The 27,443-nt window shown below is 40.8% G+C and overlaps 1 protein-coding gene across 2 annotated transcripts in view; it reads left to right on the top strand.

The window, feature by feature from the left end:
* The first annotated feature begins 10,510 nt into the window (after positions 1-10,510).
* Letm1 (Leucine zipper and EF-hand containing transmembrane protein 1) overlaps positions 10,511-27,443 on the top strand; it is a 116,627-nt gene continuing 99,694 nt past the window's right edge. For both annotated transcript variants that reach the window (XM_070097032.1, XM_070097031.1), the window contains exon 1: positions 10,511-10,669. In XM_070097032.1, the coding sequence (XP_069953133.1) occupies positions 10,609-10,669 (61 nt within the window). In that variant the 5' untranslated portion in view covers positions 10,511-10,608. The remainder of the gene's footprint in view (positions 10,670-27,443) is intronic.

The following is a 27,443-nucleotide window of genomic DNA, read 5'->3' as shown; positions in this document are numbered from 1 at the left end:
AAGATTGAGGTATGGGTGTGTGTGGGAAACAAGCAGGTTGCAACACTTGGGTTGGAAACAGTAAATGTATAAAAGGCATTCAGCATGAAGTTATAAATAAAGACAATAGATCAGGTCAGCAAACAAAGGGGGACAGCAGAGGGCAGCAAGGGACTAGCTCCCTTAAGGTTTACTATACTAATAGCAGGAGTGTAAGAAATAAGATAGATGAGCTAAGATTAATTGCAAGTGCAGGAGACATAGATATTATTGCTATAACAGAGACCTGGCTCAATCTGAAAGATAGAGAGATGCCCTCTGAATGTCACATACAAGGCTATAAATTATTCCACACTGACAGGGTCAACAGGAAAGGTGGTGGAGTAGCGATGTATGTCAGAGACAATTTAAATTGTTGTGTTAGACAAGATATTAAATTAGAAGCGTCAGCCACTGAATCTGTTTGGTTACAGCTTCTCGAGGGCCGAGAAAAACTAATTTTGGGTGTGATTTACAGGGCCCCAAATCTTGATAGGGAGTGCAGTAAACTTCTATGGGACGAAATTCGTAAGGCATCTACATACGAAAATGTTGTGCTAATGGGAGATTTCAACTATAGACAGATTGACTGGAGCAATTTGACAGGAAATTTAGAGTCAGGTGACTTTCTTGATACGATCCAGGATTGTTTTCTAAAACAGTTTGTGACAGAGCCAACTAGGGGAAATAACCTCCTTGACTTGGTTCTTGCCAGTAGGGAAACACTAATTAATAATCTTGAGGTTAATGATGAGCTTGGGGAAAGTGATCACAAATCACTCAGTTTTAATATATCATGGAATTCCCCTAATAATGGCAATCAAGTCTCCGTCCCTGACTTTCGCTTGGCTGATTTCATAGGACTGAAAAATTACTTAGGTAGGCTGAACTGGAATGACCTGACTAAGGGTCAGGTAGGTGGTGATGGTTGCCGATATGATGTTTTCCAGGGCATAGTTCTAGCTGCTCAGTCAAATTATGTTCCAAATAGGGAAATCAGATCAAACAAAAATGATCCTAAATGGATGAACAATAGATTAAAATATCTGATTGGTCAAAAGAGAGGCATATATAGGCAAATCAAAAGAGGAGAGGGGCAATTGAGAAATCGATATATTCAGTTAAAGAGAGAAATAAAAAAGGGAATTAGAAAAGCAAAAAGAGATTATGAGGTTAAAGTTGCAAGAGAATCGAAGACTAACCCAAAAGGATTCTTTCAGGTATACAGAAGTAAGATCAGGGACAAGATAGGCCCACTCAAAAGTTCCTCGGGTCAGCTCACTGACAGTGATAAGGAAATGTGTAGAATTTTTAACACATACTTCCTCTCAGTTTTTACACAGGAGGATACCAGCGATATTCCAGTAATGATAAATTATGTAGAACAGGACGATAATAAACTGTGTACTATTAGGGTCACAAGTGACATGGTCCTTAGGCAAATAGATAAATTAAAACCTAACAAATCCCCAGGCCCTGATGAACTGTATGCAAGGGTTCTAAAGGAATGTAAAGAGGAGCTTAGCACACCTTTGGCTAATCTTTTCAACATATCACTACAAACTGGCATGGTGCCAGATAAGTGGAAAATGGCAAATGTGATACCTATTTTCAAAACAGGTGACAGGTCCTTAGCTTCGAACTATAGACCAATAAGCCTAACCTCCATAGTGGGAAAATTTATGGAATCAATAATTGCCGAGGCAGTTCGTAGCCACCTTGAAAAGCATAAATTAATCAACGAATCTCAGCATGGTTTTACAAAGGGGCGTTCCTGCCTTACGAATTTATTAACTTTTTTCACTAAGGTATTTGAGGAGGTAGATCATGGTAATGAATATGATATTGTGTATATGGACTTCAGTAAGGCTTTTGACAGGGTCCCACATCAGAGACTATTGAGGAAAATTAAAGCACATGGAATAGGAGGAGAAATTTTTTCCTGGATAGAGGCATGGTTGACAAATAGGCAGCAGAGAGTTTGCATAAATGGGGAGAAATCAGAGTGGGGAAGTGTCACGAGCGGTGTTCCACAGGGGTCAGTGTTGGGCCCCCTGCTGTTCACAATCTACATAAACGACATAGATGAGGGCATAAAGAGCGACATCGGCAAGTTTGCCGATGACACCAAAATAGGCCGTCGAATTCATTCTGACGAGGACATTCGAGCACTCCAGGAAGATTTGAATAGACTGATGCAGTGGTCGGAGAAGTGGCAGATGCAGTTTAATATAGACAAATGCAAAGTTCTAAATGTTGGACAGGACAATAACCATGCCACATATAAACTAAATAATGTAGATCTTAATATTACGGATTGCGAAAAAGATTTAGGAGTTCTGGTTAGCAGTAATCTGAAACCAAGACAACAGTGCATAAGTGTTCGCAATAAAGCTAATAGAATCCTTGGCTTCATATCAAGAAGCATAAATAATAGGAGTCCTCAGGTTGTTCTTCAACTCTATACATCGTTGGTTAGGCCTCATTTAGATTATGCTGCACAGTTTTGGTCACCTTATTACAGAATGGATATAAATTCTCTGGAAAATGTACAAAGGAGGATGACAAAGTTGATCCCATGTATCAGAAACCTTCCCTATGAGGATAGACTAAGGGCCCTGAATCTGCACTCTCTAGAAAGACGTAGAATTAGGGGGGATATGATTGAGGTGTATAAATGGAAGACAGGAATAAATAAAGGGGATGTAAATAGTGTGCTGAAAATATCTAGCCTAGACAGGACTCGCAGCAATGGTTTTAAGTTGGAAAAATTCAGATTCAGGAAGGATATAGGAAAGTACTGGTTTGGTAATAGAGTTGTGGATGAGTGGAACAAACTCCCAAGTACCGTTATAGAGGCCAGAACGTTGTGTAGCTTTAAAAATAGGTTGGATAAATACATGAGTGGATGTGGGTGGGTGTGAGTTAGACCTGATAGCTTGTGCTACCAGGTCGGTTGCCGTGTTCCTCCCTTAAGTCAATGTGACCTGACCTGACTAGGTTGGGTGCATTGGCTTAAGCCGGTAGGAGACTTGGACCTGCCTCGCATGGGCCAGTAGGCCTTCTGCAGTGTTCCTTCGTTCTTATGTTCTTATGTTCTTATGTAGACAACATGCAGGGTACCACCTCAGATGAAAGGCTGTTGATGGATATTTACCGAGAGTCTAATCAGGAGATGCTCTCAGCTAACATGCCATTGAGAGAATGGGTGACAAACAATCCAACGTTGCGGGGCATGGTGGAACATGACTATACTGGCTACTCAGTGCCTGAGGTAACATCGGTGTTGGGACTAGAGTGGGAAGTCAAGGAAGACAGACTTAGGCTAAAGAGGAAGCCTGATGGGGAAGGGAAGCTGACCAGGAGGTCTTTGCTGAGCAAAGTGCAGACTGCCTTCGATCCTTTGGGTTTGTTGACACCCATCACCATTCGAGGGAGGATGCTAGTACAACAGACCTGGGAGCTGAACCTAGGTTGGGACGACCCACTGCCAGAAACAGTCTGCCAGGAGTGGGATCTGGTTAACAAAGACCTAGCGGAATTGCACGAGTTCACATTCCCCAGGTCCATCGGGTGCACCGGGCGGGATTATGACTTGCACGTCTTTTGTGATGCCTCCTCCAGGGCCTATGGGGCAGTAGCGTATTTGGTGGCCGGGGACCAAGTCAATCTGGTCACCAGTCGTGCGCGGGTGACACCCCTGAAGGATTGCTCGATCCCAAAGCTAGAGCTCACGGCGATGTTGCTGGGAGCAAGACTGGGTAAGTACGTAGAGGAGGTGTTAAGTAATCTGAGGGTGACACACACCTATGTATGGACAGACTCGGAGGTGGCCTTACAGTGGGTCCAGAATGACAGGTCTAAGCTCCCCTATGTCAGGAATCGGGTAAAGGAGATACGGGAACTACAGTCAACGTCAACAATTCTGTATGTGCCTACAGATCAAAACCCAGCCGACCTGATAAGCCGAGGGGTGACACACAGAAAGTTGAGTAAAAGCGAGCTTTGGTTCAAAGGCCCAGACTGGTTACCGGCAAGGGATTGCTGGCCGGAGCAGAAATTCGTGGAGACAATCAGCAGCATAGTACATTTCGCGGGGGAACACGACACTGAATTATTTGACCCCAGGCGCTACTCCTCGTGGAGAAAACTTATAGGAGTCACGGAAATGGTATTTCGATTCGTGAGGAAGCTGCATGACAAGGTAAGCCAGGGTCGACAGTTGTCTCTAGTGGGTCCCAGAGAATATTGGATAAGGCAGTACCAAAGGGGGAGGTTTCCAGGAGTGCTGGAAGTACTTGCGACCCGGCAGCAGGTTATGGCGTCAGGACGCGTGTCCAACGATGACGACTCAGGGAACAGCAAATTGGTTCACTCATTGGGATTGTTCCTAGATCATGCGGGGCTAATAAGATGCAGGGGAAGAATACAAAACTCTGAGCTCAGCTATGGGGCCAAACATCCCGTGCTGCTGGGAAAGGAGGGATGGGCGACAGAGCTATTGATACAAGATGCCCATCAGAGGACCTTACATGGGGGGTTTGGAGATACCCTCACCTGCCTACGTCAGAATTACTGGGTACTGAAGGGTCGAGCTGCCGTCAAAAGGGTGCTAAAGAGTTGCACGGTCTGCCGGCGGTACGATGGGAGGACCCTACCCTACCCAGGTCCACCACCGCTGCCTCAGGAGCGGGTACATAGTGACAGGCCCTTTGAGACTGTAGGAATAGACTATACGGGGGCTATCACATTGAAGAACCCAGGAGACGTTAAGGAGGGCCCTCAGAAAGTATATGTCTGCCTGTTTACCTGTGCCACTACTCGAGCGGTGCATTTGGAGTTGGCAGAAGATATGACGACAGAGACTTTCGTGAAGTTGTTCAGGAGGTTTACTGCCAGATTCTCGTGCCCGCGATTGATTATCTCGGACAATGGCACAAGCTTTAGGGAGGCCGATAAAGTTTTCAGGAATCTTAGGGACAACGGAGAAGTACGAGAACACCTGAAGAGAATAGAGTGCGAGTGGAGGTTCATAGCTCCCAGGGCACCCTGGCAAGGGGGATTCTATGAACGCATGGTGGGCACAGTCAAAAGGTGCATTCGGAAGGTCTTGCACGGCAGGAGGGTGAGCTGTGATGAACTGAGGACAGTGTTAGTTGAGATAGAGGCAAGAGTTAATAACAGGCCTCTGACCTACGTACAAAATGGGATTGACGAGCAAGAAGCTCTCACCCCCAATCACATGCTGTTTGGAAGAAGGATTGAGCCCTTCCCCGCAATTTTGAGTCAGTCTTCCAAGGAGCTGGATTATTATGGGCCAGATGGTCCCCCCATCAATGAAGAACTGCACAGGAGTCACAACAGACTGGTGAACATCCTGGACAAATGGAACCAGGTGTGGCGCAGGGATTACTTGACAACCTTGCGGGAACATTTCTATGGTGCCGACCCCGAGGCGAATAAGATGATGCTAAGTGAAGGGGACCTGGTGCTGGTAGAATCCGAGGCGCCGAGGGCATACTGGCCTCTTGGCCTGGTAGTGTCAACCCACCCAGACAAGGCTGGGCGGTTGAGAATGGTGAAAGTGAGAATGAACGGTGTCGAGACTATAAGACCCATCAACAGGCTTTTGCCTCTCGAGGTCCACACGGTGGGACCGGGACATGAGAAATCAGACCAGAGGTTGAGCGAGCTGAGCGGCCGGACGACCCGTCGAACGGCGCTCGAGTCCAGGGCCCACTGGGGGGGCCTGCGGGAGGCAGACTTGATCTAGACTTAGCGCCTACCTTCGCCGGCGGGAGGATGTGGAAATTTATTTGGTCCAAATAGTTCCACAGCTCAGATCCAGCATGAGCGTCTGGTCGTCTGAGCCGAGCGACCCTTAAACCCTCCCAAACAAGCAAGGCATTCTCTGGTTGGCGGTTGGTAAGCTTATTTAATTTATAGATTTACTCTTCGGGGAAGGAGTAGGTAGGTTTACTGGTAATACACTAATATTAGGTTTACTAAGGCATCTGTAGATAATGATAGAGTAGACCTAAGACCTTAACATAGGTAGTAATAGGCCGATAATGTAGGCAAACATTAGGATAAGTTAGCTAGGGAGAACTGGCAGCCCTAGCTTGAATGGCGGGGCGCAGGTCACAAAGACAGAATAGCGTCCTTCTTACGATAGACTTCGACTGGACAAGACGTGCCGTGAACATCAGGCGGCGCCCCCACGTGTCTTCACATCTGAGACCTGGGGAAATCTGGTAGAGACACCTCGATGTACCGTAGATGATCTCCTCCATCAGCCCATACAGTAAGACGAGATATTCACCTTTTCCAGTAGGATCTGGCCAGTGACTTAGGAGATTGTGGATTGAGTTAACTGAGGGCTCGGCGTGCTACAGAGAGAGTATGCCCAGTAAGTACCAGCGTCTCAGAGTCGTCTGAAGCTAGCGTCTGAGTCTGCATAGTTATACTAGGGGATACATACCCTCTTGGATATAGGAATTTCTGAGGTGCAGGCAGGACACTAATAACGATTGAATATTGCAGGAATTAATGCTCCCGGTTGCACGTGGTTCCCAAGGGGAAGTCCAAGGGGGCTAAAGCTAGGCTTAGGAAGTTGAAGATCAGGATATATGCTGCAACACCAAGTAAGTTAGTCCTTTATACGTGCATGCAGGCGAGGTTTCTTGCAATACCAATCATTTGTGAAAAATCTGTCCTATAAGCCACTTGTGAGGCTGAGGTACCCATCTCAGAGCTCGGTGTCAACAGAGTTTGCCAGGGTAGGCGACTCACTTGGAGGCAGCCCAGACAAATTTTCACAATAATGATAAAGGATGTGACAGTAATAGTTCATCTGGCAAAGTTTACATTTAGTTGTTTACATCAGTTGGTGTAAACTCCCAGAGGTGATACAAACCATGGTACGGGTGGGGCTGACTCCATGAAAATGATGTACTGGGTATATGAGCATGATGTACTGACTATGAGAATTAAGTACTATCTGAGCATGATGTACTCACTATGAGAATTTATTTATTTATTAACAATTTGAGCATACATACAGAGGTACAAAAAAATACAGATAAGAGCAGCATGCCAAAGCCACTTATACTATGCATAGCATTTCATACTATCTGAGCATGATGTACTCACTATGAGAATTAAGTACTATCTGAGCATGATGTACTCACTATGAGAATTAAGTACTATCTGAGCATGATGTACTCACTATGAGAATTAAGTACTATCTGAGCATGATGTACTCACTATGAGAATTAAGTACTATCTGAGCATGATGTACTGACTATGAGAATTAAGTACTATCTGAGCATGATGTACTGACTATGAACACGATGTACTGACTCCATGAACACGATGTACTGACTTTGAACACGATGTACTGACTATGAACACGATGTACTGACTTTGAACACGATGTACTGACTATGAACACGATGTACTGACTATGAACACGATGTACTGACTATGAACACGATGTACTGACTATGAACACGATGTACTGACTATGAACACGATGTACTGACTTTGAACACGATGTACTGACTATGAACACGATGTACTGACTATGAACACGATGTACTGACTATGAACACGATGTACTGACTATGAACACGATGTACTGACTATGAACACGATGTACTGACTATGAACACGATGTACTGACTATGAACACGATGTACTGACTATGAACACGGTGTACTGACTATGAACACGATGTACTGACTATGAACACGATGTACTGACTATGAACACGATGTACTGACTATGAACACGGTGTACTGACTATGAACACGATGTACTGACTATAAACACGATGTACTGACTATAAACACGATGTACTGACTATGAACACGATGTACTGACTATGAACACGATGTACTGACTATGAACACGATGTACTGACTATAAACACGATGTACTGACTATGAACACGATGTACTGACTATGAACACGATGTACTGACTATGAACACGATGTACTGACTATGAACACGGTGTACTGACTATAAACACGATGTACTGACTATGAACACGATGTACTGACTATGAACACGATGTACTGACTATGAACACGATGTACTGACTATGAACACGATGTACTGACTATGAACACGATGTACTGACTATGAACACGATGTACTGACTATGAACACGATGTACTGACTATGAACACGATGTACTGACTATGAACACGGTGTACTGACTATGAACACGATGTACTGACTATAAACACGATGTACTGACTATAAACACGATGTACTGACTATGAACACGATGTACTGACTATGAACACGATGTACTGACTATGAACACGATGTACTGACTATAAACACGATGTACTGACTATGAACACGATGTACTGACTATGAACACGATGTACTGACTATGAACACGATGTACTGACTATGAACACGATGTACTGACTATGAACACGATGTACTGCCTATGAACACGATCTACTGGCTCCAGTTGACTATAATGAACATAATAAACAGTTCAATTTGAAGAGTGAAGTCCAGTCTTTGATGTACCTTTACTTCAGGGAGGCTTTTCAACACTGGTGAGAGGCTCTTGATCCAAGGCATTGAACCTGATCTCTCCTTCCTTGGCTCGACCCGACTGCTTCCCAGCCTCTCTCTATAACCTCTGCGGGTTTAACGCTTAGCGGTTGGTGCGTGCTCCAATTTCTACACAGGAGTTATGACTGTGTATTAGCGGCGGCAGTACCTGCTACACCCAGTGGGTTGGTTAACAGAACCATCAATATACATAATTTCTGGAAGTGAGTGCTGTGTGACTAAGACATCAATGTTGTGTTTAGCTTCAAAACAAAGCTTTGACTGTTAGTGTGACTTTGTCAATGGTCCAAGTCGGACCGAAACGTCGTCGTAAGCTTCTCTCTTTTATGTGCGGGTTATTTGTGTATTTGACTGATCCTTTAAGGTTATCTGGGGTGAAGGATGGCACTTTGGAAACAAATAATTTTTCATGGTGCAGGAAAGTATCGCTGGTGTCTTACTTGATACATATTAAGTATTTTATTCATCAGGAGACGAGTTCCGATTTTCATGATCAGTTTAGAGGAATGCTCACCTGCCGAAGAAATAAAGTTGCTTGTGATCGCTCCTCTAGACTCTCTTGTTCAGCAGTGCTTAAAGACTGACTCTTTCACAGGATGAACGACGCTATCATCCTCTTATCTTGCTTGAACCTCGTCGTTCACTTTTAATATTCAGCTTATACTCGTCTCTTTTGAAAATATTTCAATTTAATAAGTCAGTTTTGCTTATAACAGCCAAAGTTAGACGGTATTTCTAATAAAATGTATTTTTCATACTGCGTTAATAATAAACTAGAGACACACTAGACTTGGGTTATCCTAGGTTCTCTACACATATGCTGCTATGTATGATAATTCTATGTAACTGTATTTGTGTATACCTGAATAAACTTACTTACATAGTCAAAGTAGACTGAAAGAGAAGAAGTATGTTTGAACTTATTCTGAACTTAGTGATATATGTATGCCAGTATTATAAATAACCTTGAGTTACTGGGTTATTCTAAGATAAGTTCTACATAAGCCACTGCAACCATTTGAAGCTATGTATAAAGTGTAACAACTTAGTACATGAACATTATGTGGCTACTGTAATATATTGTATAAGATTAAAACAAAAAATATATGTTTACCTAACACACCCGTCCATCAGGATAGTTGAAGATTTTATTCGGATTATTAACCCGGAGGGTTAGTAACACTGGATAATATAATAAAGCAGTTATGTCTGGTTTATTTCCAGTGGTCCTTAGATCCTCGTTCCCAGGATGCGACCCACAACAGTTGGTTAGCTAGGTACATCCCGCTAAGTGAACACTAATGTTATTCTGTGATTTGTTCATAATCAGGTTATTATGATTTCGTGAGTCAAGGACCCTAATAGAAATCAGTCACACTGACACTTTTTAGTTATCCTGGGTAATTTACATATGTGGTATAATTGTACTTATGTATACCTGTACCTAAATAAACTTACTTAAGGAAACATGCCCAACGTGTCCACATGTGCCAGGATCCATGTATATACATGTATATGTTATTTTGTGTCCATAACGTGTGTGCTCAAAAGACCATTGTAAAGAAAAAAGTTTATTGTTTATGCATACCTAAATAAAAACTTTGTATATATTGCATATATTACACCATTTTTATAATGATTTTGAGAACTCGCACGTTACGGGCACACATAGTATATTATGAAGATTAACCTTGGGTAACCCAGTAGTTAAACAATGTGACTTATTTGTATATTTGTATATTTGTACTTGTCAAGGACCCCAGTGGAGGTAAGTCACTTTGACTTTTTTGGGTTATCTCAGGTTCTCCACACATATGCTGTCATGTATGATAATCTATGTATCTGTATTTGTATATACCTGAATCAATTTACAGGTGTGGATGTTGTGTGTCCTGGGAGAAGTGACGGTGGTGTGAGGTGGAGGCAGCAGCAGCAGCAGCAGCAGCAGCAGACAACAGCAGTCAGTCAGTGATGGTGTGTAACAGTGTACAATGACTGCTGTTTCTTGTCTGGCTCAGGCACTACTTGGTGCCACCAGGAACACAAAGCCTGGTATGTAAACCATCTCTAAGAAACAAAGTGAACTACACTGAAAATAAATAAGTCTAATTGTTTTGGGATGTGCTACGGTAAATTATTATATATGACTACTATATGTATGATAATATAATTTATGCAACCATTATAGACATTTTAAATATTAGCGTGTATTAAAACTTTAATATTTAATCTAAATACAAGTTATATTAAGAATAGTGGGCCCCGGCGGTGGCAAAGTGAGAAGCCAAGTGAATGACATGAAGCTATGTAATGTATTGCATAATGTTGCAAGGTATATAAGTCACTCGTGCAACCTATTATGCCATGCAGTTATACCAAGGTGGGTTCCTTCATGCCGGTGAAAGGTTGGCTCCCAATAAATTGTAGCTCTCCTCCTTTCCCTGGGATCAAACTAGATTCAAGATTATTTTTAACCGTAAGGGTTAGAAACCCTAGGTAACTCAGTAAAGCTGTATCATCAGCTTAGGTTAGGTAAGGTTTGACAGGAAACAGGACAGGTGTTTCATGATGCGGGTTTACCCCTCAAGGAAGGTTCCTTGATGTTGGTGAGGGGCTCTTGATTTAGGGAATTGGATCTGTGCTCCAGTTCCCCGAATTAAGCCTGAATGCCTTCCACATATCCCCCAGGCGCTCTATAATCCTCCGGGTTTAGCGCTTCCCCCTTGATAATAATAATCATGATGCGGGTGTTAGTCATATGATGACCAGAAGCTGGAGCTTTTGGTCATCTGACCGAGGCCTTCTACTGGCTTACCGGTTCACCCCTTTAAAAGTTATGGTTATGATTATAACCACTTTATATTATATCATCAGACTGGCTTATTTCCAATGGGGTTCTTTTAATCTTCTTTCCCAGGATGCAACTTGCACCAGTCTACTAACTCCCACGTTTCTATATACTGTTAGGTCAACAGGGGCAGCAGGTTAAAGCTAACATTCTCAACGTTTCTGCTCGCCTGGGGATCGAACCCCAGACCCTCAGTGTGAATAAGTTTATTTAGGTACAGGTACACATAAGTACAATTATCATACCTAGTAACATATGTGTAAATTACCTTGGATTACTAAAAAAATCAAAGTGAGCTGAGGTTGCTACCAATGATCTCAGTGAGTTTAACATTTCCTCATGAAAATAACTAATAAAACTGTTTTTGAGACTGGGAAGAAATACATTGATTAACTAGCACTAATAGTAACCAGGTGGCTGGTGGGAGATACGTGAATTATTACATTCATTGGGGCATACCAGGAGAATGGGAGGTAATCAAGTTTGATCTAAGGAAGGGGAGGGCAGCTCTCACTCCGAGAATCAAGAATCCTTCAGCATAATGGCACCTACTTGACCTCTCGTGCTCAAAAAAAGTACAGTATTGCAATGCATATAATTTATATTAAAATTTTAATGATACAGCATATTCATTAAAATATATGGTACTTTAATGTGACATTTATGGTAACCTAGGCCAGGGTGATAACTCATCTGGTCCTCTTGCTTTTGTTTCATCAGCATTAGTAATAATTTCTAACTACCTCTGTAGCTATCTCAGTACAGTATTCTCTAACCTCTGTTATCTGTTTGAGCTTAAATCTGCTACATATAAACCAAATTTTGTAAACAAAAACAGTTGTACCTTGCACATTTCTTCCTCTATTCAAGTGTTTTTGCTTTATATAATTCTTTGTATTTTGTCTTTATGATTTGGTTCACATTTTACAAACTTTAATAAACGATTTGGTTTCATCTTGCTCTGGTCTATAATTTTCTTTTCTTTCTTCCTTTCTCCTTACATTTGTGTAATAATTTTTTGCTTCTTTATCTCTTGATAAGTCTGGATTAGCCCACTTCCTATATACTTGTTTGAAGTTCTTTTTATATTTTCTTTGCTCTCCACAGCACCTTCCATCAAGCTACTCTTAAATCTTTTTTACATACACAAATGCAAATCATTATTTCAAAATTACTGTATAAAATATGCAATTATCTGAAGGCTTATAAGAAACTTAGCATTTCAGGCAAGACTTAGACTATATACATACTGTACTATACGGTGGCCCATGGCCTGGTAGGCAACGTTCTTGCTTTACACGCTGAGTGTCTGTGGTTCGATTCTCAGCAAGGGTGGAAACATTGCATATCTTTCCTTACACTTGTTGTCCCATTCACCTAGCAAGCCAGTAGGTACCTGGGTGTTAGTCAACTGGTGTGGGTCGCATCTTAAGGGACCTAGATTAAGGACCCCAGTGGAAATAAGACAGACAGTCCCTAGGAGATGCACTGCCTTTCTTGGGCTATCCTGGGTGGCTAACCCTCCAGGGTTAAAAATCATAAAAAAAATCTTATATTATCATACTTAATTAAAATTGATACTGTACTTTTATTTTTATTTAAGGGTCAAATACACAGTATTAATAGTAATTTAAAAATAGATACAAGTTACAAGGTAATTCATAAAATAACAATAAAAAAATATTATTGTTTAGCTATAACAAAGTGAACAGTATTAATTAAATAGTAATACAAAACAATGAAATGAAAGTTCATTGAGAATCCTGCAGACATGGATATAAGAAGCAGCTAAAGACTGATAATAAAATGTAGGATTTGATTGATTGTATATTGCTGTCAGGAGTCACATTAATTAAGGTAAGGAGGTGCTTTTAAAAACTGCATTAGCTTTGAAGAAGTTGGCAGATGGGGAACTTTGGCTCAGTTCCAGTTTTGTAAATGTTTTAAAGACCCTTGTGTCTGTCTCTGGCGTGCCGTAAGTTTGCCAGTCCTGACCTACGACATTCTTATACTTTCCCAAAACAATTCAATTCCATCATGAAATTAATGAATTAATTAGCTTTTAACTCGTATAAATTTATAAATTCACATTTAATGAATATTTTAAAAAAGTCAAGAACCTTAGGTCTTTTCCTTTAAAACTGCACAAAATAAATTTCCTTTATTTAGTGCAATTTTTGATGAATGCGATTGAAAAAATTAATCAGAAATTAAATAACACATATTGTGAAGGCCTTTCCACAGTCTATTAAATTTTGCATGTATATTTTCATTGTCATTTATGAAAAAATTTACTATGTAGAGGAGCTGAATAATAATGTAATAATATTAAAAATAATGGGTAATGATGACAATAATAATAATAATAATAATAATCTTTAATAGTTTAAACCAAATTTATTCAATTGTTCTGAGAGTACATTTTTTTTTAAGTTACAAAAATAGTACATAACATGAGTAATTTTTAAGGTTTTGTGTATTTTCTTGGTGTTGGTTTATAGATCAGAAGACATAATAGTGAAAGAGATGATTTTGGTCAGTTTCTGACCAGAACTGGTGTGAAATAGCTCTCAAAATAGTGGAAATAGTACTGTATTTGATTTTTGGCGATTTTCCTGAGAAAGGGTAGGGGCCCTGCAACCCTTTTGGTCTGTTTTATGGATTTTTACTAGGTAAGCCTCAGTAATTTGGATGGCCTAAATCATACCCAATTATCCTTGGCGATGGAAAAGAATAACAGAGCGGCTAAAAGAGGTCAATATATCTGAAATGCGTAGGGAGACACTGGTCAGAGAAATAGCAAGCATCGAACTTAAGCTAAAAGAATCCTTTAGGAGTCAGGAATCGCGGGAAGAACTAAAAGCCATAAATGAAATCGAAAGAAACCCAAAGTATTTCTTCTCCTATGCCAAATCAAAATCGAGAACAACGTCCAGTATTGGGCCCCTACTTAAACAAGATGGGTCCTACACAGATGACAGCAAGGAAATGAGTGAGCTACTCAAGTCCCAGTATGACTCAGTTTTTAGCAAGCCGCTAACCAGACTGAGAGTCGAAGATCAAAATGAATTTTTTATGAGAGAGCCACAAAATTTGATTAACACAAGCCTATCTGATGTTATCCTGATGCCAAATGACTTCGAACAGGCGATAAATGACATGCCCATGCACTCTGCCCCAGGGCCAGACTCATGGAACTCTGTGTTCATCAAGAACTGCAAGAAGCCCCTGTCACGAGCCTTTTCCATCCTATGGAGAGGGAGCATGGACACGGGGGTCGTCCCACAGTTACTAAAAGCAACAGACATAGCCCCACTCCACAAAGGGGGCAGTAAAGCAACAGTAAAGAACTACAGACCAATAGCACTAACATCCCATATCATAAAAATCTTTGAAAGGGTCCTAAGAAGCAAGATCACCACCCATCTAGAAACCCATCAGTTACACAACCCAGGGCAACATGGGTTTAGAACAGGTCACTCCTGTCTGTCTCAACTATTGGATCACTACGACAAGGTCCTAAATGCACTAGAAGACAAAAAGAATGCAGATATAATATATACAGACTTTGCAAAAGCCTTTGACAAGTGTGACCATGGCGTAATAGCGCACAAAATGCATGCTAAAGGAATAACAGGAAAAGTCGGTCGATGGATCTATAATTTCCTCACTAACAGAACACAGAGTAGTCGTCAACAGAGTAAAGTCCGAGGCAGCTACGGTGAAAAGCTCTGTTCCACAAGGCACAGTACTCGCTCCCATCTTGTTCCTCATCCTCATATCAGACATAGACAAGGATGTCAGCCACAGCACCGTGTCTTCCTTTGCAGATGACACCCGAATCTGCATGACAGTGTCTTCCATTGCAGACACTGCAAGGCTCCAGGCGGACATCAACCAAATCTTTCAGTGGGCTGCAGAAAACAATATGAAGTTCAACGATGAGAAATTTCAATTACTCAGATATGGTAAACATGAGGAAATTAAATCTTCATCAGAGTACAAAACAAATTCTGGCCACAAAATAGAGCGAAACACCAATGTCAAAGACCTGGGAGTGATCATGTTGGAGGATCTCACCTTCAAGGACCATAACATTGTATCAATCGCATCTGCTAGAAAAATGACAGGATGGATAATGAGAACCTTCAAAACTAGGGAGGCCAAGCCCATGATGACACTCTTCAGGTCACTTGTTCTATCTAGGCTGGAATATTGCTGCACACTAACAGCACCTTTCAAGGCAGGTGAAATTGCCGACCTAGAAAATGTACAGAGAACTTTCACGGCACGCATAACGGAGATAAAACACCTCAATTACTGGGAGCGCTTGAGGTTCCTAAACCTGTATTCCCTGGAACGCAGGAGGGAGAGATACATGATTATATACACCTGGAAAATCCTTGAGGGACTAGTACCGAACTTGCACACGAAAATCACTCACTACGAAAGCAAAAGACTTGGCAGACGATGCACCATCCCCCCAATGAAAAGCAGGGGTGTCACTAGCACGTTAAGAGACCATACAATAAGTGTCAGGGGCCCGAGACTGTTCAACTGCCTCCCAACACACATAAGGGGGATTACCAACAGACCCCTGGCAGTCTTCAAGTTGGCACTGGACAAGCACCTAAAGTCAGTTCCTGATCAGCCGGGCTGTGGCTCGTACGTTGGTTTGCGTGCAGCCAGCAGCAACAGCCTGGTTGATCAGGCTCTGATCCACCAGAAGGCCTGGTCACAGACCGGGCTGCGGGGGCGTTGACCCCCGGAACTCGCTCCAGGTAAACTCCAGGTATATTTCATTAGTCAAGATATAAGGAAAAACTTCAGTTTTTTGTGTGATGAATTCAAAATGGAGGGGTAAGTATAATATAAAAGAGACCTGGAAACATGATTAATGAATACAGAAAAGGTTGATTCTTGGCTGGAATGCCTCCAGCGTTCATTTTGGATTCTGTTTTTAAATTTGAGAGTCGTGACAAAGAAAAGGGTTAAACTGTCAATCTGTTTCATTTCATATTATCATTGCTGTTATAAAGAGAAAAAGTTTTGGTGTCTAGAACAATAATTGTATTAATAATCTCACCTCAGACGGATGTAATTTTAGTTAATTTCAAGTTTTTCTTAATAATTTATAACATGCATAAAATATTCATGCTGAATTATCATACAAAGCCTAAATTTCCATGTTATGACTAACATTAACCTTTTTAACTCTGTTCAACATACTAGTACACTGGTGATGACTGTATGTCTGATGTAGATGTATTAGTATGCACAATTTTTCATGCCTACAAATATGCTATCTGCCATTATTTATTGACCTCAGTTCAACAGCTTGAGTCACCTGCAAACGGGTTGTGAAACTGCTAGGAAGATGCCTTATTCATTCCAAATTTATTACAGCTTCATAATACTAATAGTATAATTCGGCCAATAAGTGTCCATGGTTCATTCCCTTGCATGGGTGGAAACATTGGGCATGTTTCCTTACACTTTTAGTCCCTGTTCACCCAGCAGTAAGTAGGTACCTGGGAGTTAGTCGACTGTTGTGGGTCGCATCCTGGGGGACAAGATTAATGGACCCTAATGGAATAAGACAGTCAGTCCTTGATGACACTGATTTTCTTGGGTTATCCTGCATGGCTAACCCTCCAGGTTAAATATCCAAGCAAGTCTTGTCTTATGTGGTCGAACAGTGACTTCTATGTAACATGATTATTACACCTTGAAGCAATTGTTATATCGTAAGATTTCCTTGTAGATACATGTATATGTCTTACAGTGGTCTGGAAGCCACACAGGTGTTATGGACACACAGAAGTTACATGGTTTTTAGTCTAGGATATTACCTCAAACCTAAATGTATAACTTAAATAATTAACCTAGGATAACCCAATGTAATCAGTGTGGTTTGTTTCTCTGTTTTGAGGAATATTACACCTTGAAACAATTGTATTATCAAAGGTATTGAATAAAAAGGCACAATAATATTGTTTCCTATGTGCAGGCAATTTGTGTATAATAGATATTCCTTGTACTGTACATAGTGTTAGAAGATGAAAGCATTAAAAAAACAATTATTTGCTCCAATTTAAATTGTATATTCTTTGTGAACAATATTGGGCAATGCATTTCCCTGTGTTTGAAATACATCTAATATCATAAGAAACTAAGTACATAGTGTTAAACATTAAAAATAAAATAAAAAATCATAATTTGGTGTCAGGAAATTTGTAAAGGGTAAATATCACTGGCGCATTTATGCTGCAGTTGCTGACGAGTGATAATTTTTCATCAACTTCAGCACACTATAAAATCGTAAGTTTTTATCAGATTCCACTCATTTTAGTTTTATTCCATTTATAATAAATCCACTCTATTTTTTGTTTCTTTCAAAAGCCTGCCTCCCCTCCCACACACAGGAAATTTAATTTCTGGATATGCCACAGCTAATGGGTTAAGTAGATTATAAGGTCTAGAATGAGTTTGGCTGAAATGCTTCACATGACAAGGGACTTTCTCATAACAAGGGACTTTCCTCATAACAAAGGACTTTCCTCATAACTGATCTGTATCCAAACAAACAGCAGCAAACCATACGTTTACTTTGATGAGTTTTGAGTTTTTCTGCATGCAAAGCCTGGCCTTGGACTTGCTTGGTCAACTAGGCTATTGCTGCTATATTGTAACTTCTATAGAAATATGGAATAGGAGGTAGGTTACAAAAGGCAGTGAGAAGTTTTTACGAGAATAGTGAGGCTCAGGTTAGAGTATGTAGGCAAGAGGGAGATTATTTCCCAGTAAAAGTAGGCCTTAGACAGGGATGTGTCATGTCACCATGGTTGGTCAATATATTTATAGATGGAGTAGTAAGAGAAGTGAATACTCAGGTGTTGTCAAGAGGTGTGGGGTTAAAGGATAAAGAATCTAACACAAAGTGGGAGTTGTCACAGTTGCTCTTTGCTGATGACACTGTGCTTTTGGGAGATTCTGAAGAGAAGTTGCAGAGGTGGGTTGATGAGTTTGGTAGGGTATGTAAAAGAAGGAAGTTAAAAGTAAATACTTATAGGAAAGAGTAAGGTGATGATGATAAAAAGAAAAGGTAATGGAAGATTGGATATCAGATTGGAGGGAGAGAGTATGGAGGAGGTGAATGTGTTCATATACGTATTTGGGAGTGGACGTGTCAGCAGATGGGTCTATGAAGGATGAGGTGAATCATAGAATTGACAGGGGGAAAAAGGTGAATGGTGCACTGAGGAGTCTGTGGAGACAAAATACTTTGTCCATGAAAGCAAAGAGGCGAATGTATGAGAGTATGTATAGTTATACCAATGCTCTTGTATGGGTGTGAGGCATGGGTTGTGAATGTTGCAACTAGGAGAAGGCTGAAGGCAGTGGAGATGTCATGTCTGAGGGCAATGTATGGTGTGAATATAATGCAGAGAATCCGTAGTTTGGAGATTAGGAGGAGGTTTGGGATTACCAAAGCTATTATCCAGAGGGCTGAGGAGGGGTTATTGAGATGGTTTGGACATACAGTGCGAATGGAACGAAATAGAATGACTTAGAGAGTATACAAATCTGTAGTGGAGGGAAGGTGGGGTAGGGGTCAGCCTAGGAAAGGTTGGAGGGAAGGGGTAAAGGAGGTTTTGTGTGCAAGGGGCTTGGACTTCTTGCAAGCGTGTGTGAGCATGTTATACAGGAGTGAATGGAGACAAATGGTTTTTAGGACTTGACGTGCTGTTGGAGTGTAAGCAAGGTAACATTTATGAAGGGATTCAGGGAAACTGGCAGGCCGGACTTGAGTCCTGGAGATGGGAAGTACAGTGTCTGCACTCTGGAGGAGGGGTGTTAATTAATATTGCAGTTTTATAACTGTAGTGTAGGCATGCCTCTGGCAAGACAGTGATGGAGTAAATGATGATGAAAGTTTTTCTTTTTTGGGCCACCCTGCCTTGGTGGGAAACTGTTGATGTGTTAATAAAAAAAATAGAAATAATTATTTTATTTTAATTTATTAATAAAATATGACTTTAAATATATATAATATTGGTGAAAATATGAAGCTATGTATGCAAGCAAGTACATGAAAGTGCTCAGGTATTGCATTTTTTTTACTTAGGTATTTTTCATACAGTGTATTATATAAGTTACATCATATTAAAATATAGACTTAACCATGTATGATTATGTTACCAGTACAAAAATCACTTTTCTTGGTATCCTACAGAATCACTGACATTGGAATTATCCAGGTGGCAAATTGGGTAACTTATCAAAATATTACGTACCACAAGTTATCCAACAGTATAATTCAAGTTTAGGTTAGATTAAGTTTCTTTACCAGTATAAAAATATCATTGACTTCTGACCAAGAGGCAACTTGGAAATGTTAATGAGATCACTTGCATTCCTTTTCTATCGTTCTGCATTTTTATTTACTGCTTATAGTAAATTTTAGCTCTAGTTTTAAATTGATTTACACTGTACTATGACTTGTTTTTACACAATCGGGTAATTCATTTCAGTCCTTTATTGTTGTAAAAATGAAGGTATTTGTGGCCTGTCTTTTTTTATTTTTTTTTATTTTAATAAATTATAATATGCTAATTTAAAGAATTTAATTGTTATTATAATAAATATTCTGTATACCTGGAGGATGTTTTGGAGATCAATGCCCTCATGACCCAGTCCATGACCAGTCCTTGCAGTGGATCAGGGCCTTATCAACCAGGTTGCTAATGCTGGCCACATGCAAACCAACATATGAACCACAGCCCAGCTGGTCAGGTGCTGACATTAGGTGCCTGTCCTGCTCCCTCTTAAGACAGACAAGGGTCTGTTGGTAATCCTCCCTTAGGGTATGCTGGGAGGCAGTTGAACAGTCTTGAGCCTGGAGTACCTGGAGTTTACCTGGAGAGAGTTTCGGGGGTCAATGCCCCCGCGGCCCGGTCTGTGACCAGGCCTCCTGGTGGATCAGCGCCTGATCAACCAGGCTGTTGCTGCTGGCTGCACGCAAACCAACGTACGAGCCACAGCCCGGCTGATCAGGAACTGACTTTAGGTGCTTGTCCAGTGCCAGCTTGAAGACTGCCAGGGGTCTGTTGGTAATCCCCCTTATGTGTGCTGGGAGGCAGTTGAACAGTCTCGGGCCCCTGACACTTATTGTATGGTCTCTTAACGTGCTAGTGACACCCCTGCTTTTCATTGGGGGGATGGTGCATCGTCTGCCAAGTCTTTTGCTTTCGTAGTGAGTGATTTTCGTGTGCAAGTTCGGTACTAGTCCCTCTAGGATTTTCCAGGTGTATATAATCATGTATCTCTCCCTCCTGCGTTCCAGGGAATACAGGTTTAGAAACCTCAAGCGCTCCCAGTAATTGAGGTGTTTTATCTCCGTTATGGGCGCCGTGAAAGTTCTCTGTACATTTTCTAGGTCGGCAATTTCACCTGCCTTGAAAGGTGCTGTTAGAGTGCAGCAATATTCCAGCCTAGATAGAACAAGTGACCTGAAGAGTGTCATCATGGGCTTGGCCTCCCTAGTTTTGAAGGTTCTCATTATCCATCCTGTCATTTTTCTAGCAGATGCGATTGATACAATGTTATGGTCCTTGAAGGTGAGATCCTCCGACATAATCACTCCCAGGTCTTTGACGTTGGTGTTTCGCTCTATTTTGTGGCCAGAATTTGTTTTGTACTCTGATGAAGATTTAATTTCCTCATGTTTACCATATCTGAGTAATTGAAATTTCTCATCGTTGAACTTCATATTGTTTTCTGCAGCCCACTGAAAGATTTGGTTGATGTCCGCCTGGACACTTGTTGTGTTGTCTCTTAGTGTATTCAAGGTACCCCTGCTTTTCATTGTAGGGATGTTTCACTGTCTGTCAAGTCTTTTGCTTTCGTAGAGTGATTTCCGTGCGCAGAGTTAGGACTAGTCCCTCTTATGATTTTTCCAAGTGTATATTATCATGTATCTTTCTTACCTGTGTTCCAAGGGGTACAGGTCAAAGGAGTTCGACTGTTCCCAGTAATTTAGGTGCTTTATTGTATTTATACTTTCAGTGAAAGTTTTTTGTGTATTCTCGAGGTCTGCAATTTCTCCTACCTTGAAAGAGGCTGTTAGTGTACAGAGAACAAGCGATCTGAAAGGAATCATCATTGGCTTGGCATCCCTAGTTTTGAATGTTCTCATTATCCATCCTGTCATTTTCCTAGTAGATGTAGTAGAGACATTGTCATGATCTCTGAAAATAAGATCATCTGACATTGTAAGCATTTGGATGCACTGACTTCTGAAATTATCAATAGTATGGGAATACAGCCTCTCCTCACTTAGCGATGTACTCGTTTGCCAACTCCTTGGACTTCCGAAGGGCTCTCTGACCAGTATTTATACCTAAATAATGTATATTAGAGCTAATTTCCTCTATTCTGGTTATTTCAATATACAGTACACTACTGTATAAACATTTAAAAATATACCAGAAATGTTATAAATGGTCCAAAGGTGACATTAAAACAATATCAAAGATGGTTGACACAAACCCACTACCATTATAGTATGCTCCTCACTTTGCAATGAATTTGTTTAATGACGTGGTCTTATGAACGTAACTCCATTGTTAAGTGAGGAGAGGCTGTATTAAAAATTACTTTGACAGTGTACCTGTTGATAATTCTGGGGTCATTCTCCGCAATGGCCCTTTCCCAAACTGGGCTTCCTGATTGATACTCTGATCAGTCAGACTGTTGATACAACAGCTTGCAGCACAACTTAAGCACCACAGCCTGGCTGATCAGGAACTTCCTGGAGGAACGTAAATTCTCTCTTGATAATTTTTTTTTTGTTTTGTATATGAAGGGAGGTTATTGAAAAGCTTTGGAGCCTGTACACCAAATGAGTTATCTCTTAGTATATGTACGTACTTCCTTTCGAGGGAAGTGTCTTGCTGCTGCTGAAGAGCTTTTAATTCATGACAGTAATGCTCCCCTCACTTTCCTTGGCTCAAACTTCATTACTTCCCTCACCCTAAGTACTGTATGACCTCTATGGGGCCAGTAGTCACTGCTAACCATTTGCTAGAATTCTTGCTAGTTTAGTCAGTTGTCTCTTGCTTCAGGCTAGATTTTAGATAACTTATGTGCTTTTTGTGTTTCAATAATGCCCAATTTTTGGGTTGTTTGAAAGGACTGGTTAATGCTCTCACCATTTTTTGCTTTATATTTCAGTGTTGCAAGGGATTTTAAGGGTGGCATGTTTGTTTGAATATGTTTTTTTCACAGTGTGATGTCTAAAACAATAGAATGAAAAATGCTGTAGTTTCAGAAACATGGTAATAAATGCAGTTTTTGTCTGTTCTGTATCTCTACCTTTGAGCTGCTAGTTTAGTGTCCCCTAGCATAACATGTCTTGTTATTCCAGTTTTGTCTTATTTGTTCCCATACTTTTTTTGTAGTTTCATAGTATGGATGAAAAAAGACACCTATGCAACAGCTGGATATCTTTATTGCTGATAAAGGTATAATAAAGATAGTACCAGGGTTGCACATGCATCTTGCCAGTATTATGTGCCATTGATGTATGATAGTTCATGGTGTGTTGCTGAGCATGACTTTTTTCATTTTTCATTGAAATTGTTTGATAGTTTATGGAATGCTTTATATGTTATATGTGGGTTGAAAAGGGTGGTGTTGCATTGTGCATTTCTTTGGTTAGTCCACTGACTATTTCACTGTGTAGTATTCAGAAGTGAGCAGCAGGTATCCAATGTACAGATACAGTATATGCTTTGGAATGGAGACATGGATACAAAAGATTCTTGAAAGCTTTGGAGTGATGTGTAATAACCTGGATTGCACTTTTGAAATTGCTACAAATTGTAGAGTTACCAACTGACAGTGTATTAATTTACATGCCTGATAAATTCTACACAGCTCATCTATTAATAATAAAGAAAATTCTTGAGGTACAGATGTTTTCATCATAGTCTGAAATGAAAATGAGGCATTCACAGCATGTGTTAGTTCTTATAGTTGTTCAGTAGGTATGGCACAGTACTCATACCATCAAGATTAGCCAATAACAATCAATACTCAATTTTAAGCTGATATCAGTACCCTCAAATTTAGCTGATACCACCTCTACAGATACTTTGGCACACCCCTAGTGTTGAGAATATGTGATCCCACAGTGTGGCTGTAAAAGAAGAAACTTGCTACACTTGATGCTGTGTTGGGAATATTGTAGTGTATTATCATCAAAATATATTATTGCAGCCGGGATTGATGGGATAAAGATAGAAATGTTAAAAGCAGGTGGGGGATATAGTTTTGGAGAGGTTGGTGCAATTATTTAATAAATGTATGGAAGAGGGTAAGGTACCTAGGGATTGGCAGAGAGCATGCATAGTTCCTTTGTATAAAGGCAAAGGGGACAAAAGAGAGTGCAATAATTATAGGGGGATAAGTCTGTTGAAACCAGCTGATTGCTGGTTTCCTTTTCTGTCTCATAAACACGCTAAGATAACAGGGATATCTTGCTACTCCTACTTACACTTTGGTCACACTTCACAGACACGCACATGCATATATATATATACATACATCTAGGTTTTTCTCCTTTTTCTAAATAGCTCTTGTTCTTTTTATTTCTTCTATTGTCCATGGGGAAGTGGAAAAGAATCTTTCCTCCGTAAGCCATGCGTGTCGTATGAGGCGACTAAAATGCCGGGAGCAATGGGCTATTAACCCCTTCTCCTGTATACAATTACTAAAAAAGAGAAGAAGAAAAACTTTATAAAACTGGGTTGCTTAAATGTGCGTGGATGTAGTGCGGATGACAAGAAACAGATGATTGCTGATGTTATGAATGAAAAGAAGTTGGATGTCCTGGCCCTAAGCGAAACAAAGCTGAAGGGGGTAGGAGAGTTTCAGTGGGGGGAAATAAATGGGATTAAATCTGGAGTATCTGAGAGAGTTAGAGCAAAGGAAGGGGTAGCAGTAATGTTAAATGATCAGTTATGGAAGGAGAAAAGAGAATATGAATGTGTAAATTCAAGAATTATGTGGATTAAAGTAAAGGTTGGATGCGAGAAGTGGGTCATAATAAGCGTGTATGCACCTGGAGAAGAGAGGAATGCAGAGGAGAGAGAGAGATTTTGGGAGATGTTAAGTGAATGTATAGGAGCCTTTGAACCAAGTGAGAGAGTAATTGTGGTAGGGGACTTGAATGCTAAAGTAGGAGAAACTTTTAGAGAGGGTGTGGTAGGTAAGTTTGGGGTGCCAGGTGTAAATGATAATGGGAGCCCTTTGATTGAACTTTGTATAGAAAGGGGTTTAGTTATAGGTAATACATATTTTAAGAAAAAGAGGATAAATAAGTATACACGATATGATGTAGGGCGAAATGACAGTAGTTTGTTGGATTATGTATTGGTAGATAAAAGACTGTTGAGTAGACTTCAGGATGTACATGTTTATAGAGGGGCCACAGATATATCAGATCACTTTCTAGTTGTAGCTACACTGAGAGTAAAAGGTAGATGGGATACAAGGAGAATAGAAGCATCAGGGAAGAGAGAGGTGAAGGTTTATAAACTAAAAGAGGAGGCAGTTAGGGTAAGATATAAACAGCTATTGGAGGATAGATGGGCTAATGAGAGCATAGGCAATGGGGTCGAAGAGGTATGGGGTAGGTTTAAAAATGTAGTGTTAGAGTGTTCAGCAGAAGTTTGTGGTTACAGGAAAGTGGGTGCAGGAGGGAAGAGGAGCGATTGGTGGAATGATGATGTAAAGAGAGTAGTAAGGGAGAAAAAGTTAGCATATGAGAAGTTTTTACAAAGTAGAAGTGATGCAAGGAGGGAAGAGTATATGGAGAAAAAGAGAGAAGTTAAGAGAGTGGTGAAGCAATGTAAAAAGAGAGCAAATGAGAGAGTGGGTTAGATGTTATCAACAAATTTTGTTGAAAATAAGAAAAAGTTTTGGAGTGAGATTAACAAGTTAAGAAAGCCTAGAGAACAAATGGATTTGTCAGTTAAAAATAGGAGAGGAGAGTTATTAAATGGAGAGTTAGAGGTATTGGGAAGATGGAAGGAATATTTTGAGGAATTGTTAAATGTTGATGAAGATAGGGAAGCTGTGATTTCGTGTATAGGGCAAGGAGGAATAACATCTTGTAGGAGTGAGGAAGAGCCAGTTGTGAGTGTGGGGGAAGTTCGTGAAGCAGTAGGTAAAATGAAAGGGGGTAAGGCAGCCGGGATTGATGGGATAAAGATAGAAATGTTAAAAGCAGGTGGGGATATAGTTTTGGAGTGGTTGGTGCAATTATTTAATAAATGTATGGAAGAGGGTAAGGTACCTAGGGATTGGCAGAGAGCATGCATAGTTCCTTTGTATAAAGGCAAAGGGGATAAAAGAGAGTGCAAAAATTATAGGGGGATAAGTCTGTTGAGTGTACCTGGTAAAGTGTATGGTAGAGTTATTATTGAAAGAATTAAGAGTAAGACGGAGAACAGGATAGCAGATGAACAAGGAGGCTTTAGGAAAGGTAGGGGGTGTGTGGACGAGGTGTTTACAGTGAAACATATAAGTGAACAGTATTTAGATAAGGCTAAAGAGGTCTTTGTGGCATTTATGGATTTGGAAAAGGCGTATGACAGGGTGGATAGGGGGGCAATGTGGCAGATGTTGCAGGTGTATGGTGTAGGAGGTAGGTTACTGAAAGCAGTGAAGAGTTTTTACAAGGATAGTGAGGCTCAAGTTAGAGTATGTAGGAAAGAGGGAAATTATTTCCCAGTAAAAGTAGGCCTTAGACAAGGATGTGGGATGTCACCGTGGTTGTTTAATATATTTATAGATGGGGTTGTAAGAGAAGTAAATGCAAGGGTCTTGGCAAGAGGCGTGGAGTTAAAAGATAAAGAATCACACATAAAGTGGGAGTTGTCACAGTTGCTCTTTGCTGATGACACTGTGCTCTTGGGAGATTCTGAAGAGAAGTTGCAGAGATTGGTGGATGAATTTGGTAGGGTGTGCAAAAGAAGAAAATTAAAAGTGAATACAGGAAAGAGTAAGGTTATGAGGATAACAAAAAGATTAGGTGATGAAAGATTGGATATCAGATTGGAGGGAGAGAGTATGGAGGAGGTGAATGTATTCAGATATTTGGGAGTGGACGTATCAGCGGATGGGTCTACGAAAGATGAGGTGAATCATAGAATTGATGAGGGGAAAAGGGTGAGTGGTGCACTTAGGAGTCTGTGGAGACAAAGAACTTTGTCCTTGGAGGCAAAGAGGGGAATGTATGAGAGTATAGTTTTACCAACGCTCTTATATGGGTGTGAAGCATGGGTGATGAATGTTGCAGCGAGGAGAAGGCTGGAGGCAGTGGAGATGTCATGTCTGAGGGCAATGTGTGGTGTGAATATAATGCAGAGAATTCGTAGTTTGGAAGTTAGGAGGAGGTGCGGGATTACCAAAACTGTTGTCCAGAGGGCTGAGGAAGGGTTGTTGAGGTGGTTCGGACATGTAGAGAGAATGGAGCGAAACAGAGTGACTTCAAGAGTGTATCAGTCTGTAGTGGAAGGAAGGCGGGGTAGGGGTCGGCCTAGGAAAGGTTGGAGGGAGGGGGTAAAGGAGGTTTTGTGTGTGAGGGGCTTGGACTTCCAGCAGGCATGCGTGAGCATGTTTGATAGGAGTGAATGGAGACAAATGGTTTTTAATACTTGAAGTGCTGTTGGAGAGTGAGCAAAGTAACATTTATGAAGGGGTTCAGGGAAACCGGCAGGCCGGACTTGAGTCCTGGAGATGGGAAGTACAGTGCCTGCACTCTGAAGGAGGGGTGTTAATGTTGCAGTTTAAAAACTGTAGTGTAAAGCACCCTTCTGGCAAGACAGTGATGGAGTGAATGATGGTGAAAGTTTTTCTTTTTCGGGCCACCCTGCCTTGGTGGGAATCGGCCAGTGTGATAGTAAATAA

The sequence above is a fragment of the Cherax quadricarinatus genome, chromosome 56 (assembly GCF_038502225.1).
Source record: "Cherax quadricarinatus isolate ZL_2023a chromosome 56, ASM3850222v1, whole genome shotgun sequence".
NCBI classification, from domain to species: Eukaryota; Metazoa; Arthropoda; class Malacostraca; order Decapoda; family Parastacidae; genus Cherax; species Cherax quadricarinatus.
This window is presented reverse-complemented; position numbering and strand designations above follow the sequence as displayed.